General features: G+C 44.4%; 1 protein-coding gene across 29 annotated transcripts in view; it reads left to right on the forward strand.

Annotated features, from left to right (window-relative positions):
• Positions 1 to 19,138, forward strand: part of Map4k4 (mitogen-activated protein kinase kinase kinase kinase 4) — a 124,061-nt gene that overhangs the window by 67,597 nt on the left and 37,326 nt on the right. For all 29 annotated transcript variants that reach the window (XM_085836655.1, XM_029480914.2, XM_029480924.2 and 26 more), the window contains exons 4-10: positions 4,595 to 4,720; positions 7,195 to 7,305; positions 11,071 to 11,161; positions 13,611 to 13,741; positions 14,341 to 14,395; positions 15,704 to 15,782; positions 16,935 to 17,110. In XM_085836655.1, coding sequence (XP_085692781.1) covers positions 4,595 to 4,720; positions 7,195 to 7,305; positions 11,071 to 11,161; positions 13,611 to 13,741; positions 14,341 to 14,395; positions 15,704 to 15,782; positions 16,935 to 17,110 — 769 coding nt within the window. The remainder of the gene's footprint in view (positions 1 to 4,594; positions 4,721 to 7,194; positions 7,306 to 11,070; positions 11,162 to 13,610; positions 13,742 to 14,340; positions 14,396 to 15,703; positions 15,783 to 16,934; positions 17,111 to 19,138) is intronic.

A 19,138-nucleotide genomic window follows, 5' to 3' on the forward strand; every position in this document is an offset into this window, starting at 1 on the left:
GGACTGCTCTGACTAGACCTGCTATTAGGCAGAGAAGAGCTTTGAGGCTGTGGCCATTCCCAGAAGAAAGGCATTGATTCGGTTACAGTAAGAAAGAGCATGAGTTTCATCTTAGCGTTGGAGTGTGTGAGAGGGCGCTTTTCTTTCTCCATCACTTGGGTGTTGTTGGTTTTGATCAAGTTTGCAGTTTTTCCCGAAGCCCTGGGTGATTTGGGTGAGGATGGTACTTTGAAGGCTGCCATTTCTTATGCCCAATCCCATAATAAATCCCATTTATTCTGAAATGTATCCTCTTCTAGAATCTGTAAAATTATCTTCATTTACATTTTGTTGAATGGTGCACTGAAGTTGTGTAACTTTTTAAGTTTGGACCAAAACTGGGTTCAATTTAATTGATTCTGTACCACGTTTACCATGGCTTATGCTGAGTAAGACTCTCTCTGATCTGCCCGGACTCTGCAAGGTGAAATCTTTTGTTTTCTTTCAGTTTGCAGCCATTAAGGCAGAGCTCAGTCGCAGTTGATTTAAACTGTTTTGAAGAAGCAGGTATTGTCTTTCAGGAACATGCTCAGTTGTATATCTCAGGGCACAAACCTGCCAGAGACATTGGCTCACATCATCAGCTCCTTTCTCCAGCTTCACAAAGACCATCAGTTGCGCCCCTCCCCCGATTTGTTCAGCTGTCACTGCCTGATAATTAATTTTGTAAAGAAGCCCGGTGGAAAGATGGTAGACTCAGAACATTTCACAGTCTTCTTGGGTCCTAGTTCTTGCCTCTGAGGTCTGTCTGTCTCACAGACAGTACTGTCAGTTCTCTGATAGCCGGGAAGCCAACTGAAAGCTTCTCCACGGTCAGAACGAGGCCAGCCTGCTAATTGGCCCCAGCTGCATTAACTCATAGAGTTGGGGTCAGCAGCTGCCTCACCGTGGAGGAAACCAGAAGACAGCCCCATCCCTCAGATCCCCCTATTTGTGATCACCCTGGCTCCCCTCAGTGGAGTGTGAAGGACACAGTAGTTTGGACTTTGAGGAAGACACATGGGACTGTACATCAGCTTCCTCTGTGTTTCTTTGTCAGTTCAACTGTTGGTTTAAATGTCAGCCTTAAGTCTGCGTACTGCCGTATCTTTGACTTAAATGAGGTGTTTACTTTGGTAGCTGTATGTGTGTATCTACTAAATATTGAAATGAGACTACCAAACTTATTTTTTAGTAAAAGATTTGTGTATTTATTTTTATGTGCAGGGGTGGGGTGGGTGCTTTGCCTGCGTGATGTGTGCTCTGCATGCAGACTTGGTCCCCAGAAGCCAGAAGAGGGCATTGGATCCTCTGGACTGGAGTTCCAAATGGTTGTGATCCTCCCTGCAGGTGCTGGTATAGAACTAGGGTTCTCTGGCCAGATCTTTTAACTGCCGAGCCATGTCTCCAACCCCCAAACTTTAAACTAATTATTAAAGGGAATTTGGAAATCGTTATAACTATATCCTAAAGACAGTGTAAAATACTGTATACTGAATCTTAGTCATAAGATTCTAGTTGTAATTGGCTCAAAGGTCTTTGGCAAATCCTGTACTTCTGATGCTTTTTCTCCCAGGCTAGGCCTGCATAATTAGACAGTAAATGACAGTAAGTGGTGCTCAGTGTCTTTTTATTTTATTTTATGTGTAGTGGTCCTCTGTTTTAGAATCATAAAAGCATCAGAAGTAATGTTCAGAGTATCTATGACATTACGTCATCCTACAGCAGTGCTTTGGAACAGAGACCGTGATCTCCTCTGAGTACTCTTTGCAGCTCCGTTTCTCCGGCCTTAGGATTTGACTGCTGAAGACCTAGGGTATATTTTGGCAAATAAGTGCATGCAATTACTGTATCTCAATGGTGTTTCATCATGTGGGAAGGCTACTGTTGAATTTGATTGTACTTAAAGTCTTGTATTTCATGCACTCTGAGATGTAACCCAGATGTGTCCCCATTATATAGTCCACAAACGTGCACAGGCTTCCTGCCTCAGCCTGTCGATCTTGCCATTACAGGCCTCCTCCACATCTACTTCGTAGTCCAGTTTCAAAGGTGTTATGGTGTGTGTCTTGTGATGGTGGAGAGTGGTGACAGAACATAAATAGAGATGTGTAGAATCACCAGAGACAGTGCCATGAAAATCTGCCAATCATAATTCTCAATATACATACTCAGGATTTTCAGACTAGCGGACAGCACTGATTTTAAGCGTTCAACAATTTGAGAATACACTCTTGGTTTCTAGTCAGTGGGTTATGGAACCTTTGGGAGCTCTGGCCTTTTTGTTTTTTGTTTTTGTTTGTTTGTTTGTTTGTTTTTGAGACAGGGTTTCTCTGTGTACCTTGGCTGTCCTGGAACTCACTCTGTAGACCAGGCTGGCCTCGAACTCAGAAATCCGCCTGCCTCTGCCTCCCCAGTGCTGGGATTAAAGGCGTGTGCCACCACGCCCAGCTCAGAGCTCTGACTTCTTAAAGTGATGTCTTAGAAGAATGTCTTTGTCCCTAGAGGAAGAGAGAGAACTCCGTAGTGTGTCAACTGTGAATCTTAATCGCTGCCCAGGAGGCTCTCATGACCTTTACTGTCTGCTAAGAAGTAGAACCTCCGTCTAGTGGGTGGTACAGTGGTCTTGGGTTAATGCAACACAATGGAGAGTGGGGGAAAGTGAGGAGTGAGGGACATGAGGGTAAAAATGACTCCAAATCTGGGCAGCTCACACAGCACTGAACTCAAGGATTTGGCTGATTGAATTTTAAGACAGTTAATATTTGATCCTTTTCATACCTTGTTAAAATCATACTTTTTGTTTTATTCATGCATTCTTTTTTTTTTTTCAAGAATTACTTTTATATGTGTGAGTACACTGTTGCTCTCTTCAGACACCTCAGAAGAGGGCATCAAAACCCTATTATATATAGATAGTTGTGAACTACCATATGGTTGCTGGGAATTGAACTCGGGACTTCTAGGACAGTAGCCAGTACTCTTAACCTCTGAGCCATCTGTCCAGCCCCATGTATTCTTTTTATAGATGATCTTACTGCCTGGATAGCTGGTAGACCAAGCTGGCCCCAAACTCAGAGCCCCCCTTGCCTCTGCTTCCTTAGTGCTTGGGTTAAAGTGAGGCACTGCCGCACCGGGCTGTGTACTCTTTCTTCCCAATACTCCAATCTGCAGGTCTGGCTACTGTGAGTGTAAGGCAAGGGGACGTTTGGCTCTTTGGAGCATGTGTTTAGCTGTGGGCCTTGTTCCAGGAGCAGCTTTAGATGGCTTTGTAAGCAGGCCTCTTTGTTCCTTGCCAACAAACTCACCACCTTCTCTTGTCTCACCTGTATTAATCGCCATTATCCTGTACAAATGAGAGTGCGTGTACAGATGAAGGACACAATTACAGCCTTTCTAGAAGTTGAATATTCTTAGTTTGGCTACGAACACGCTTCTTTCTGCTTCTGTTAATCACTGCTCTTTTCTGTCTGTATAAAGTGCCTTCGGAGAAAAGGTTCCAAATCGAGGCAGTTTTTTATATTGGCCAAGTTCAATGCTGGTATTGTGCAAGCGTGTGCATATACCTGTGTATTACTGAGAAACCAGATCTCTCAGGAGAGGGAGAAATGTCAATATAGAGTGTGTGTGTGTTCACGCAGAAGTCCAAGGCCTTGCAGCAGTGAAGTGAGTGAGTGAGGGATTCTCGAGATTTGCTCAGTTTTCCTACCCCAAGGCTGATTGATTCCTTGTGTGTGTGTGTGTGTACACGTGCACACTTGCACATGCGCTCTCTCTCTCTCTCTCTCTCTCTCTCTCTCTCTCTCTGATACACACACACACACACACACACACACACACACACACACACACTCTTTCCCCCCTCACTTTAATTCTGATTTTCCTTCATTCAGATGGTACTTGGAGATCTTCCTTAACCTGCCCTCTTACAGGAAGTTTGTCAGTGTGTGCAGCAGGCAACAGAATAAATTCCCCATGATGATGGGTGCAGTTTCTTCCCCATGTGTATAGGAGACAGAGACTGCCGCTTCTCATCCCTTGTCATTTACAAGATGAAGTTTCATGCTTGTATGTCCCTCTTTCCTTCCTCTTCCTCTTCCCATCTTATCACAAGGGCTCTCCCCTCCCCGACCCCCTCACCTGCTGGCCCCACCCGAGTGGAACCTTGCACACTGTCTCTAAAATCATGTGTTGTCATCTGTCCACTACCTTGCGAAACTCTTCTTGTCTTAAATATGTTTATAAATGTTCCCTAAGAAAGAAATGGCTTTTAGAAAATGATTAATTGAAATAGTATCTGTTAAATTACCTTTTTATGTATGGTGGTGTTTGGGGTAAGCAAATTGCTACTCAGAGAGGTAAGTAGCCGGCCTGAGGTCTTAGGTAGTGAGGAGCAGCTGGGCCTCTGCCCGTCAGTCCTGCTGATGATCAGACTTGTCACCTCCTCTCTCCCGTGGTCATATTCAGAAGGCTGAGCGGTGGATGGAGAGAGTGCACACTCTGTTGCTTTCACTGGTGCGTATGGGAGGAAACCTAGTTGGTCGAGAGCCACATGTTTTGTTATTTTTTTCCTAAGGATGAAGAGGAAGAAATCAAACTGGAGATAAATATGCTGAAGAAGTATTCTCATCATCGAAATATTGCCACATACTACGGTGCTTTCATTAAGAAGAGCCCTCCGGGACATGATGACCAACTCTGGGTAGGTAGATATTTGCAAGCCTTTGCTGTGCGTCCTGTCTGTGGTTGTCACAGTAACGGAATTGAGTACTTCACAAGGAGAGGGAGGAAGGAAGGAAGAAACAAAGACAAAGGGACGAAGCTTCCTTACCCTGTCTGCACTGTAGCAAAGAGAGCAGGAATAGGCTGCCAGCTTACACGAAGCTGTTTTTGTTTCACACTAAGGTGTTGTCAGTCACTCATTGATAACATTAACAATAATAGTTTATTATGAATGGTAAATTCCATGGAAATTTCTTGAACTCTGACACATTCAGCCTTTAAAAACAAATCAAAAACTACAGAAAATGGTGACTTGAGAGCCTGTCGTCTGTGTGAGGTGTGTGAGTTAAGCTGAAGGTATTAAAATTTATAAGGCAAGATAACTTTTTTATTGACTTAATAAAGGTTAATATAGGAATCACTAGCAGCTTGGGACTGACGTGAAAGAGGTACAGAGGCCTGCGATAGATTCACCTAGAAACAGACCTGCTACCCAGTCACAGCTACTGATCAGTGACCAAGATGTCTGCCAGGAAACTTACAGCAGAGAACAGCATCTATGCCAGAGGACTCTCGGGAGACTCGGGGATGGAGCTAGGTTGCCGTTTTTCGTAATGTACAAAGATAATTGAAAATAGATTAGAGGTCTTAATGTAAGATCTGAATCTGTTAGAGGACAACATAGGGCAGACACCTCGCTACAGTCATAGGATTTTCTGGAAAGGCAGTAATATCAACAGATGGAGGATGGGATTGGATAAGATTAAAAAGTTCTGCACAACAGAGGAAACATGAAGAAGATAGTGTATAGAATGGGAGAGAACTTTTTCTGTCTATACATCGGACAGGATTAATATCTACAGTATATTTTTAAAAACTAAAATACCAGACAGCTCAATCATAGATGCAGCACTGAACAGGCAGTTCTCAGGTGAAGCACACATCACCCACAAGTGACTGGGAACATGTGCAGCGTCCTTAGCTACGGAGGAGAAGCAGCCACAAATGCCTGTGAGGACAGAGCTCACACACACTACCTGTAAAATGAAAAATGTTCAGTCACCATGGAAGTTCCTTAAAAAAACAAACCTAAAAGTAGAAATACCATAAGATGTAGCTGTGCCACGTTAAGTACCAGAAGGACTCCAGTGTGATGTATCAGAGGAGATACCTGTACACACATGACCACACTATGCGGCCAGACTGCATACCTGTGGGTATGCAGATAAAGAGAAAATGCTGGATTTATATGTACACGCTAGAACGCCGTTCAGCCGCAGAGAAGTATAAAACTCTGCGTTTGCTGGGAAAGAGACGCGACTGCGAGCATCCTACTGCGAGCATCCTAGTCTGTGAGGGGAGGCAGGTGCAGGAAGACAAATATTGGTAGGGTTTGTTTTGTTTCTTGTTTCCTTTTACATTTTTGGGTCCTCGAATTCCTTAATGACACATAAAATTACGCACATAGAGTATCCAAAAAAAGAAAGGAAGGAAGGAGGGAGGAAAGTTCCTGAGGAATGATACCCGAGGCCATCCTTTTTTCTCCACATGCATGTATGTGTATACATGTGCACTGTCAAATAAATAAAAATACAGATGAAAGTGTGCTTGGGTTCAGTCTTAGCACACACAGACTATAGTAGTTTAGCTCCTCTTACTGTGTTAAAACACTGACAGAAACAACTGAGAGGGCGTTTACTGTGGCTTCCATGGCAGAGCCCCTCAGATAGGAGTCAGGGGTGCCAGGAGCTGGCACCTCACGCAGCCTCATCAGCCCTGAAGCAGAGCAGACAGGAAGCGGGGCCCACCAGCAGTGACATACTTCCTCTGCCAAGACAAAATAAACAGACACACAAGCTAGAGAGAGGAAAAGAAAAAGAAGAGGAAGGGAGGAGGGAGACACAGGGACTGCAAAGATAGAAATGAGACAATTACTCCCTTTTTTATTGCTTAATTCCTGTCATAATTGAAGTTTTGGAACAGTTCAGTTCATTTTCTAAGAAGTCTACAAGTGTAGTTATCATATTTAGATGTTACTGATACACACCTTCAAAACTACGTTGTGGTTTAAAAGTACCATTTCCCTTTTGATTTAGACTCAGCTGATAGGAAATATTCTGAAATCATTTCAAGACAATAGTATATAGAAACAACACATCTTCAGGAAGAACTTCTGGAATACAGATCTCTAATAATCTGGTAGTGATGACCACCAAAGTGATTTCCCTTAGAGGGAGGGAAGATACACCTCAGAGTTAGCACCCAGGCAGGAGCCGCAGAACGGGACGGCAGGGAGTACACTTTTATAAAGCAAACTGTTGTTACTTGGATGCTTCCCGTGTGACCTTGCATGTGCCCAGGTGGCTTGTAAGGTAACAGGATTGTGTGACCTCGCTTGGATATGTGCTCAGGCCTGGGGTATGGCTGTTACAACATGTCTTGTCTGCCTTGTAGCTTGTTATGGAGTTTTGTGGGGCTGGGTCCATCACAGACCTTGTGAAGAACACCAAAGGGAACACTCTCAAAGAAGACTGGATTGCTTACATCTCCAGGGAAATCCTCAGGGTAAGGAAAGCAGGAGCGGCCTGTGCTGTGCTCTGCTCTTACGCTTCCATGTGGAACAGACTCCTCAGCTTGTCATTGCATTCTTTTCTCTCTCTGTATAGAGATAATTGTCTCTTGATAGCCAAGCATTCTCTATATGTTGTTTATTCTACATACGTTCAACCCCGAAGACCCAAGAGGTTGGCCTGTGTGGTTTAGAAACCATTTGAAACAAACTCTGTATATAGTGTACAGCCTCCCCCTTGTGGTTACTTCATAAGGTGTGCGTTATAGCAGCCATCCTGTCCTAGATGTATGACCGTGAGTGACCTCACGAGGGAGGGCTGTGTGGCTCCTGTGCTACAGCATGAGGAACTTGAGCATGCTCATGTCATGCTTCATGTGGAGGAGGTTGGGATGCCCCTGTAGCCAGGCTCCAGTCCCACAGGGTAGCTGAGGCTCTCCGAGTCTGTGGCTGTTCTATGGTGCCCAGCAGTGCCTCCTGTGAGGAATGAGCCTGCACAGCTGGCTGTGTCTGGGCTAGCTCTGCAGAGGCAGCACAGCAATGCTCACAGTGCTGAGTGCTGGTTTCCAGACCTTCTGTGGCTTTGGCTTTAGCTGTTAGAATCTCTTGGAATATTTATGAAGTAGAGTCCTAGTGCTTAGTGGGTTTTTTTTCCCCCCAGCCGATTGCAAAGCTGGCTAATGAGCTCAGAGCAAGTTTCTAAACTACCGAGTTTTAGCCACTGAATGCATTCTTTGACAGCACAGGAGGTTTTTCAGAGCCTCATATTTGGGAGTTGTGTGTGAGTTGCTAAGGGACTTCTTTCTCCCACTGCCACAGCTATTCTGTCCCTTTTCCCTAAGCTGCATACTTAAACTGATTGCCGGGTGACTTGTCCTTCCATGGGCTAGAAATAAAGACTCTGGACTCAAACTGAAAGTTTATTTATTTGCCTACTAATCAAAGTCTGCTAACAAGTTAGTCTTTTTTTTTTTTTTTATTGTGACTAAATTTACTTTTTATACTTAAGATTCATGGAAGACTGCAAGTTTAAAAACTGTCAAGTAGAATTCACAGAGAAATGTTTCAATGTCTCTCTGCTTATATATTTTCTGGAGCCTTCAAGAAAGGTGGGAATGTGATGTTAGGAGAATCCATAATCCCTTACACTTGTCCTCCCTAAGTATCAGGTGCCTGCCTTTTATGGCTCTCACGGAGAGTTGAGCCTAAAAGGGAGAGGCTGCTGTCCTCGGGCTCAGTAATGGCAGGCAAGGTTCAGCAGCAAGGACAGGCTGCATCCTAGAGCTGGCTAGGCATGGGTTTGAGGAGCTTAGCTGATAGCTGTTCTCTGTTCAAAAGTACACACACCTTTTTGTAGGCAGTAGCTTTAGACTTGCGGGCATCTACTTTGGCTTCTTGTGTGCTGCAAAATTTCAAGGATAGAGCACCACTCCAGGTAGATACAAGAAATCCGTGTTTTTAGCATCATTTTCTAGACATAGGATGTATTTCAGATATCAAAGATGATTGCCTGTTTCTATAAACCCGGGGGAGAGCAGGTTACCTGTCAAGTGTAATGTCACCCTTGACTTGAGGAACATTGGCAAGAAGTCTAAGTTGCTCGTAGCTCTAGTCAGCGTGGTGGCACATGATTGCTTCCTCCTTAGTGAGCATCTTTCATAAGAACCTTCTCAACCCATGAGCTGTCTCTCTACAGTAACAACTTTCTATGATAGAGTTTTAGTTCAAAACAAAGAAACACCCCAGTTATGTGCTGGTGTTTGTTTTAGGAGTTGCTGTGTGTTGCTGTTGATAGAGAAAGCAAGTGAGCCCAGTGAGTCCTTTAGCTCCTCAGACATTGCTGGAGGTGCCTGGTTTCCATATGGAAAAGTTCTCTCTCATCCCTCCAGGCAAGGGTCCTGAGTATACAGCCTACCACTGCCTCAAGTTTTGGGCTAGCCTGCTGAACAGTGAGGGGCACAGGACTCACTGGCAGAGCCGTTCTGTCCGTCTTGCCTATTTCCTCAAACACGTGCTAAGCCAGTTTTCTCCTTGTGATAGAAAGCACTGTTTCGTACTGAAGATGAGAACTTGGGACTTTACATCACCGGTGTTGAGCAGAGTTTGACAGCTTTTTGTCACGTGTAGTCAAGGAAGCTAAGCTTAGAAGACAACTGTTTCCAGTTGATTTAGCACAGGCTGTTTCCTGAGTTGGCGTGGACTCGGGCCTGTACCTAGGAGGGGTAATCATGGCCTTAGTTCAGGGTCGGGTCCCAAAGAACTTGCTGCACATAAGGGAAATGTATTTGCTTTTGCTTTCTTGCCTGGTCTTCAAGGTAGCTGTGTTATGAACTGTTCCCTGAGTAGAAGCAGCAGTCCTTACAGAATATGGACTGAGAAATGGGGAGGACTTCACACACTTACTGCTGGAAGGTGCAGATTGCATTTAAGCCAAAACTGTCTGAGAAGACAGGGCTGCTTGAGTTGTTGGAAGATGCCAGAGGGTAAAGAGGAAGTTCATGTGAGTTAGAAGGCAGAAGTGAACTGAAGAGGTAGAAGTAGAGATTCTGTAAGAACCAAGTGGCTGCAGTTGGCTCTTTCAGCGTTTGATGCTACGCATGCCGAGGAGAGGCGCTTCCTAGCCCGAGCACCACAGTGCGCCATGTGCATGGGCTCGACACCCATGATGAAGAATAGATAGGTATCACATAACCTGACTTCTGTTTCACTGGCAGATTCGTAAGTGAATGTAGAACCCACTGTGCTGGAAGAAAAAGTGATCTAGGGCTGTTGCCACTAATCGTAGATGTTGAGCTTGAGAACACGGGCCTGTGGGCCCAGAGCTCTGGCACCCAAGACAGGAGGCTTTCAAGTTTAAAGCTGGGCTTGGCTACATGGTAAAGGCTCTAGCTGCCTCCACCACTGCAGCCCCCAGCCCTTATTTATTTTTAATAGGAAAATCAAACTTCAGTCAAGTAACCCACCCTTTCTTTCAGTGCCGAGGGAGGCACTTCAGAATAAATGGGTTGCTATGTCTCAAGAAGCTGCGCTGTGGAGTGCAGCGTCTCTGGTCAGGAGGATGAAGGTGAATGAGTTGTGCGGCTGCTGCCTCACTGCGTTTATATCACAGGTGGATGCGTGTATTTTCCCACAACCTCTTTCCTGAGAGATGCAACTGGACTCATTCTAGATACAGGGCTTCCAAAGTGTGTGTGCCAGGAGTGCTTGTTTGCCTAGGGAAGAAAGACTTTATTCCTACATGAGGCTGTTCTGGTGACAGAATTATTTTACACTTGAACAGGAGTGAGATATATCAGCACGTGACAGTTTGTTCCTCTGTAGTGGGAAGACAAGCCTGCATTTTAAGAGCTGGATTTTAAGGCCCCCTCTAATTCTTTGCTGTTCCCCTGGGACGAGTCTAGCTCAAATAAATTCAGTCACTGACTGTAAGATAGACTTTTGGTGTGGGAAAGGAGCCGTCCTGAACACAAATAGCACAAATTATAGCAGAAAAACCTCAGATGGCAATCTAAAGCTGTGTCATAGGCACAGCCTAAAGTGGTTGTGATCATCCCAGAGGGAAAGAAAGGCCAGCCCACTGCTCTCTGTATGTGTGGCAAGGCTGGCCGTGTCTTCTGGGAATGTGCCAAGGGTAAATTTTATGTTCTAAATGCGGATTTACAAAAACTTGGCCCACGTGTGCACCTTATTATAAAAGGGTGCTCCTGGCTGTCTATTTACAGGGACAGAGAACTGAGACTCAAATCTGCTTTTCTTTTCAGGGATTGGCACATCTCCATATTCACCACGTTATTCACCGAGATATCAAGGGCCAAAATGTGCTACTGACTGAGAATGCTGAGGTGAAACTTGGTAGGTGGCCGGTGTGTGTGTGTGCCTGATGCACCGTCCTGGTGCCAGCGGGTGGCTTGCTGTGCCCCTTTGGTAACTTTGCTGTTTCTTCTCCCCTGAAGGATAAGAGGACTGGTTTATTGTTTAGCCAGCCCCAGCCTCCAGTTCATGCTTCTATAGTCTACTCTGCCTAGATATAGCAGCCAAACAGAGTTTGAAAAGTTTTTGTTTTAACTTGTGGGGTTGGGTGGGGTGGTTGATGAGGCCCAAACTCAGAAACTCATGACTGAGGTGCCTTTTCTGCCCTACACTAAGTTAAAAGTCAGACTTCGTTATGTAAACACAGTGGTGCCTGGCATAGTGCAGTACAGGATGGGAGGATGAAGGAAAAACATTGTGAGTTTGAAGCCAGCCTGGGGTATGACGTTAGAAGCGGGGAGAGTGGAAGGGGGAGAACAAGAGAGATAGGGAGGAGTGTGTAGGGGGGGTGCAGAGAGATGGGTACACAGAGAGACAGATAGAAAGATAGAGAGACAGGCACACAGACACAGAGACAGGTACACAGAAAGAGACAGGCACACGGACGCAGAGACAAGAGACAGGCACCCTCAGTGACTTACTGTTCTATTTCAAGAAGGTTCAGACTTCCTGCCTTGCCTTATAAGAAGTGTGGGGTCTGACCGCTACTTTCCTGCCCCATCATCGCAGCTCTTCACGTCTACCCTATGTCCCATGTTACAATATGGAAATTATATGGTTATTTTAGTAATAGAATAAAGAATAAAGTCATAAAAAGTTACCAGAGCTGCTTCCAGGTGCACTGGGGGGAGCAGCACTCACTGCTGGCACAACGTTGTTTTTCGTTACTTCTCAGACCTTGCCCCAGGACCTTTGCATATCCTGTTCTCAATTGGGAATCCATGTCCTCATTGTCAGTGGTACAGTTTTTCCTATCTTTAGGGGTCTCTCTGGCCCTCTGATCTTCCTTAGACCTGTGCTTCCCTCCTGTAGTGCTGTTGATGATTATAAAATTATAATTCTATTGATATCATATGGCATTTCTCAAATAGAAGAAAATAGTCCCCTTTACTCGAATATTCTGTGAGCACAGCAGCTGGGATTGCTTTCATCCCTGGTGTATTTTCATATGGTACCTGGGCATTGTCTTCAGTGTTGGTGTGGGTATTCAGCGGGTGCCTCATGGGTGGCATTGCCAGCTTTCTAATGACTCAGACATGTTCTCTGTCTCCCTGAGCTACACCTGAACTTGACCCCATTTTATTTTTATGCTCTTACATTTTAAACACAACCAACACTAACTTTTTCTATTAAAGGGTCATGTTGTTTTTCCTTTGGACACCCAGCAGTCTGCTGCTCTTCTTTTCTTCCAAAAGTCTGAGCCATAGAAGCTGCTCCTTAATGCCTAGCTCACTGCACCCTTCTGCAGTGCCTCTGCTGCCTGGTTATCTGCAGTGCTCTGCCCATGTGGAAAGTCTCGTGGGGCTAAGCTGGGACACTCATGCTGTCCTTGCTCTGGTGTTTCCATGCCCTGACCTCATGCCACGAGAATTATACCCTCAGTCTTTCCTGGCCAAGGTGCTGGAAAGCTTAATCAGGCTTTTGGTCCTGGATTTGTCCTCTGTGTGTTGAGGAACAATCAACAAGGAAGCCAACGGTTTCCTGAACTTGTTCTGGACACAGACATGGAGTGTGTGACCCCTGCCTATTGTCTAGTGTTTTGTAGACATTAGTGTGAGCTGCATGCCCTCCTGCTGGGCTCATGGTGGCCTGTGGGCTGTGATGATGGTGGCATATGCTGATGTGTATACATCCAGTGTGTGCTTTCTGCTGCCCCTGCCTCCCTCCATCCATGGCTTTCTTCCAGCCAACATCATCATTCAATTCTCGGAAAGTAGAAGTCACTCTGACAGGGCAACTCACATCCGGAGGCCTTGTGTGTGTGTGTGTGGTCTGTCTGTCTACGTGTGTGTGTGTGTGTGTGTGTGTATGTGTGTGTGGTTGCAAGTGCCAGAACACATAATGTCAGGGAACAACTGTGAAGTCTGATCCATCTTCATGTATGCTCCATGGACTGACCTCAGGTCCTCAGTTGTACAGTGGGTTCCTCTAAGTCTCTTCATCTACTGAACGGTCTCACTGCCCACTCTGCATTTGTGAGTCTCTTTATTTAGCACAGTGCTGTGTGTTAGCTGCCCAGCCCCGCAGTAATCCCTTTGCCCATCCCTCAGCAGGCCAGGCTGGCCTCCTGGCTCTTCTGGACTGGCCCAGGCTCTTGCGATGCAGATTTAACATTGCTGCTCTGAGAGTGGAGGGGGAGGTTCAGTCCTTCCCAGCGCTGCCCCCAGAATGGCTTGCAGCTGACAGAACCAAGCCGCCTGTGGCCGTTCCTCATAGACTCTCTTCTTCTTTGTTAATTGCGCTTCACTTTTTCTTGCTTTTTGTTCCGTAGTTGATTTTGGTGTAAGCGCTCAGCTGGACAGGACGGTTGGACGGAGAAATACGTTCATAGGCACACCCTACTGGATGGCTCCAGAGGTCATCGCCTGTGATGAGAACCCAGACGCCACTTACGACTACAGAGTAAGAACACCCACCCCCTTGCCGGGCATTTTTGTGTAAAGAGTAACTTCTCTTAGTTAAACAAATAAATTGAAGTGATTATAGAGTGACCTCTAGGGACTTGAAACCATAGTGCACCTTTTTATCCAGGCATAAAACTCTTATTTCATTATCTGATTCAGCTTGACTGTACTACTGTTTTATTTGTCAATAAAAACAAAACTTCTGCTTTAGTGGTTGTTGTTCCTGTTAGTAGTGTTAAAATTGAGTTCATAGTTTAACTGTTCCCCGTGTATTTCAGTATTTGTTGTCAATATTCATTAGTGAGAATTAATTTAAATCATTGCTACACCAAGATTTTCTTTTAATTTGAATTATTTAAATATGTATTACAGACTCATTTTTCTACTCCTTAATACATACATAAAAATATGAATTATCAGAATAATATCATGCTTAAGTAAATAAAAGTGATCTAATCCCTAGGGCTGGAAAGATAATAACGTCCTAGCAAGATTTGTTTTGTTTTTGTTTTTTACCGGAAGGATGCTTTTATTCCATTTGTGTGACTGTCCAGAAATACAACTAGGCATCTGGAACATTCTCGTTTGTTTTTGCAGAGTGACCTCTGGTCCTGTGGCATCACAGCCATCGAGATGGCTGAAGGGGCCCCCCGTGAGTATCTTCCTTCCTTCTGAGCTCATTTGTTCTATATGAAGTGATTGCCTGTAAGAACCCAAGGACACTGGGCAGAACCAGGCATGGCTGAGCGATTGGATGAGAAACCCACCATCGGGGAGGCTGCAGGTGCCCAGGGATCTCTCAGTAACCAGTTTCCCTTTTGGAGCGCCCTGGGTCTACAGCCTATTCATATGCAACATCTGAAATTAATAAGAGCTCTTTTTTCTTTGCACTTAAAGAATACTGATTGCAAGGGGTCCCTCATCTTTGAAATTCTATTTATTTTGAATTTACAAATTGAGATGCTATTTACGGAGTCTTCTGTGAAGGTTTGAGTTTGTTTTTCCTTGGGTTAATTCAGTAGATTGATCAGTCATAAAATTGATCTTTGATTGGAGTTGTGATAGAAGTGTAGAAAAAAATAAGGAAAACACGCTCGGCATTTCTCCTGGCCTGCTAAGGAAGGTGTGTGCAGACACTGTATGCTGCCTCGTACAGAGTTGGGAAGAAATAGTTACCGAGAGACTGAAATGGTACTGACAGTTAAGAATCAGTTACCGTGCAGAAGTGGGTGTCCACCGTGAGTACTGTGTCCCTCATGTTTCCTTAAATGGTATTGAGACAGGGACATATTGCTGGGTCATTTGTCCTAGATTCTCTTCACTGGGAAACTAGTGTCTGCTGGTCTGGTCCCCATTCCCAGATGCCTTACAAGAATACTATAAGCATGTGCCTCATCTACTGTGCCAGGCCAGTGTGTACGTCTGCTGAACTCCCCTTTCTTGGAGTGAGTTACGTAAACAGACAGTAACTGCACAGAGGTCAGCACCTTTGGTGACACTCAGCTTTCCTCTCTCCTCCCGCCGCACAAGCTGGAGTCACAGACAGCACTGTATCGGGGCTCTGAATGTGCGCGCTGCATTTAAGCATTGCTTTCTTTTGAAACACTGAAGGCCTTTACCAAGCTGTTCTGATCCTTAGACCAACCTTATAAACACAGCCATTTTCATGATAATTTTAAAGGTGATTTAAAAACTTAAATTTTTCTCCTTTTGAATTTGAGTTAATATTTATCTTTGATTTATGAAAACTTTGCAGTGTCAATTTAAAGTTGTGTATTTTTGGTCTGCTTCTATTTTATTGTTTTTACATGGTAAATTCAAGTTATGGCCTAGGGTTTATAACTAGATATCTTAGCTGCTTGGCATATTTATGGCAATTATTTGTGAATGAAGTTGTTTGTACATGAACCCCAGTGGTCAGGGGAGTAAGCCTTACTGACACCGCCATCTCCTTTCCCAGCTCTCTGTGACATGCATCCAATGAGAGCGCTGTTTCTCATCCCCAGAAACCCTCCTCCCAGGCTGAAGTCAAAAAAATGGTAAGCCCCACCTCCCCCTCTCTTCCTCCCTCCCCCACTCTGTCGGTCCCTCCCCCACCCCCTCCCCTTTTCTATGCCTTTCTTTTCTTCTCTCCCTACCTCTATAGTTTCATTTTGTTCAGGAATAAAATTCTGGCCACCCTAACTTTGGTACTACAAGGTCAGCAGCCTTCAACAGTCTAAGGCGCATGATCTCTTCCTGTTGTTCTTGATTCACCGTATTTCACTTCGTCACTAAAAGCAAGCAACAACGAAAGCCCCGTAATAGGAAGAAAAGGCTGTGTTGAACGTTGGAGGGTTAAACATCCTTGACGTGTAATGTGTTGCAGCACATTCTTCTACTAAAATGGCAAAGATGTGTTAAAGTCCTTTGATAACACATTTTAACATTGATGAAGGGTGTCTGGGGCCATCGGCCATGTTTGCAGGCCCTGAGACGTGCAATTATGACTACAGCAGGAGGACCATTTGAACGTAGGAGTTAAAAGCATTCTGGGTAATAGAGCAAGATCCTGTTGGGGGTTAGGGTGGGTTGCAACTATAGTTGTGATGTTTTATAAAATGTACCAATCAGTGGCAGGGCTGAGTCTTCCACACCACCCCCATCGTGCACACACAAAGTAAAACCTGTCATTTCTGCCTTTGTCCACTAAACTCTGGGACCTGATGAATGGAGCTCAAGCCAGTGTAAGGCTGGCTGAAGCATCCATCCGTAGATGCCCTGCGTTTGCCAACAGAGGCAGGCCCCTTGCTCGTCTCTGTTTGTTATGAGACCTGTGGTCATCTGTGCACCTCCCCAACCCCCACGTTAGTGAAGGCCTTTCTCTGTTCCTGTACCTCTGCCTGTTCCATGATTTAATGGTCAATGAGTAGTAGTAGACTTAAACTCTGTTCCTTTAAACCTGGCTGCTTTGTCGCTGTGTATGATAATGTTGTTTGTGGTGCACTGCAGGTGTGACCACAGTGACACTGCTGCACTACATTGTTAGTGTGCACTGCAGGTGTGACCACAGTGACACTGTGACTGCTGCGGTACATTGTTAGTGTGCACAGCAGTTGTGGTCACAGAATGGTTTTCAGGCTCGTCACTAGTATTTTTGGGCTTAACTTTGGTGATAGAAGTTTGACGATATGTTTCACTTTCTCTTACAGGTCAAAGAAATTTTTCAGCTTTATAGAAGGCTGCCTGGTGAAGAATTACATGCAGCGGCCCTCTACAGAGCAACTTTTAAAACACCCTTTCATAAGGGATCAGCCCAATGAAAGGCAGGTTCGAATCCAGCTTAAGGATCACATAGACCGGACCAGAAAGAAGAGAGGCGAGAAAGGTATGAAGGCTCCTTTAAGTTTGCCTTCCTACCATAGCATTAAGAGGCCATAGACTGTGTTACAGCACCAGGTTTCATTCTGACAGTTTAAGTGCTGCTGCTGCTGTTGAGCTCCACTCCTTCCCCTGTGTCCTTCCTCCCTAACACCCTCTTTCCTCTTCCTGTCTTGTGGTCCTGGGCTTTCCTGCACACTTGCACAGCAAGAGCAAGACCACTGGATGCTTACACTCCTCAACAGCCTGCCTCCCCTCTCGTGATTTCCGCCTGGCTTTATGTCATATACCGCACACTGACACCCGGGTAAACCGTGTGAAATTCACCTTGTTTCCCTGAAGGTTGATTTGACTACACAGAGTCTTCTGTTTCATATGTATGTTTTAGATTACTTTTTTAAGCACAGAAAGATTTTGCTATGCAGTGTCATTTTCAAGTGGCATAATGACTTCATAGTAGGTTCTGCCTCAGATTTATTCCTGGACAGTTGTTTCTTTCTCTGTAGTTTGTGGTTGTCATATAGGAAAGCTACTGAGTTTTGTATGTTAATTCTGTATCCTGCAGGGTCTTTAAGTGTCTGAGATTAGCAATACTTTGAGTTCTTTCTTGTCTTTATACCTTTTACATGTTACTGTTTAGTTGGGTGGGACTTGAAACACTGTATCAAATAAGTGTCTAGTTCTAGGTTTTAGAGAATATATTCACTATTCCCCATCTAGTACAGTGTTGTTTATAGGTTTGCCTTTACTATAGCCATTACTATTGAAGTGTATCTGTAGGTTTTGTGCTCCTTCTTTCTTTGGGACATTTTTTTTCTTAAGTAGGACCTCACTATAGTGTAAGCTGCAGATTCACAGTGATTCTTCCGTCTTATCCTCCCCTCTGCTGGAGTGGGTGTGTACCGTGTGTACCATGAATCAGAAGTTTTCTCCTTTTTTTGTTTGTTTGTTTTTTTGTTTTTCGAGACAGGGTTTCTCTGTATACCCCTGGCTGTCCTGGCACTCACTTTGTAGACCAGGCTGGCCTCGAACTCAGAAATCGACCTGCCTCTGCCTTCCGAGTGCTGGGATTAAAGGCGTGCGCCACCACGCCTTGCTCAAGTTTCCTCCTTTTGAGCTCTGTCCTGGAGTTTATTTACATCTTGTCTTAAAATTTGGGGGGGAGGGGCTGCCACAGCTCTGCTTCCTTGAGATAAAGCCATTTTGGTTGTGGTATCTAGTCTTTACATAATCTTGAATATGGCTTTCAAGTATTTTGTTGAGAATGTAAGAAACCCAATGTTCCTTAGAGAAATTGGCCTTTGATGTTCTTTTATTCAGTCTTTATTGGGTTTGCTGGTAGGTCATCTTAGCTTCATAGATGAGTCTGGTAGCATCTTCCCCTTCTTCTGCGTGGAGTGGTGAGAGTGTTGGTGTCAGGTCATCCTCAACAATTTGGCACAACCTGCCCTGCATCTGTCCCGTCTTACACTTCTTAACCCTGATCCCAGGCTCAGTGCTTGTTATGGACCCATTTAAATGCTCATATCTTACAGATTTCATTGTGGTAAACTGCAGACATTTAGAATCTTATTCATTTCTTTACTTGCCAACGTTTGGAATATAAGTTTTCAGAGCATTTTCTAAGGATCTTTTGGGTTTCATTGGCTCTATGGTAACAATTTGCTTTTCATCTTTATGATACTAGTTTAACTTGGAGTTAGTCAATCTTATTGATCTTTTCAGAGAACTGGATGTGGTGACTACTTTTGTGTGACCTCTCTCTCCATGTCTGCTTCAGTGTTTTCTTTGCTGCTCTTTATTTCTTGACATGTGCTGCGTTTGCTTTAGCTTCTTGATTTCTCTAGACCAGTATTTGAGATCTCTGAATTTTTAACACATCTGTTTTTTCTGTCATCTATGTATCAATATCTGTTTATATTTGTCATCAGTGTAATACTTTCTTGAGTGTGAATATGCTGATGCTGTTGAGTTTTTTGGTTTTTTTTTGTTTTGTTTTGTTTTTTTGTTTTTTTGTATACACTCTCTCAGATTT

The sequence above is a fragment of the Mus caroli genome, unplaced genomic scaffold, assembly GCF_978045245.1.
Source record: "Mus caroli unplaced genomic scaffold, Mus_caroli_1 scaffold_1, whole genome shotgun sequence".
Taxonomy (NCBI): Eukaryota; Metazoa; Chordata; class Mammalia; order Rodentia; family Muridae; genus Mus; species Mus caroli.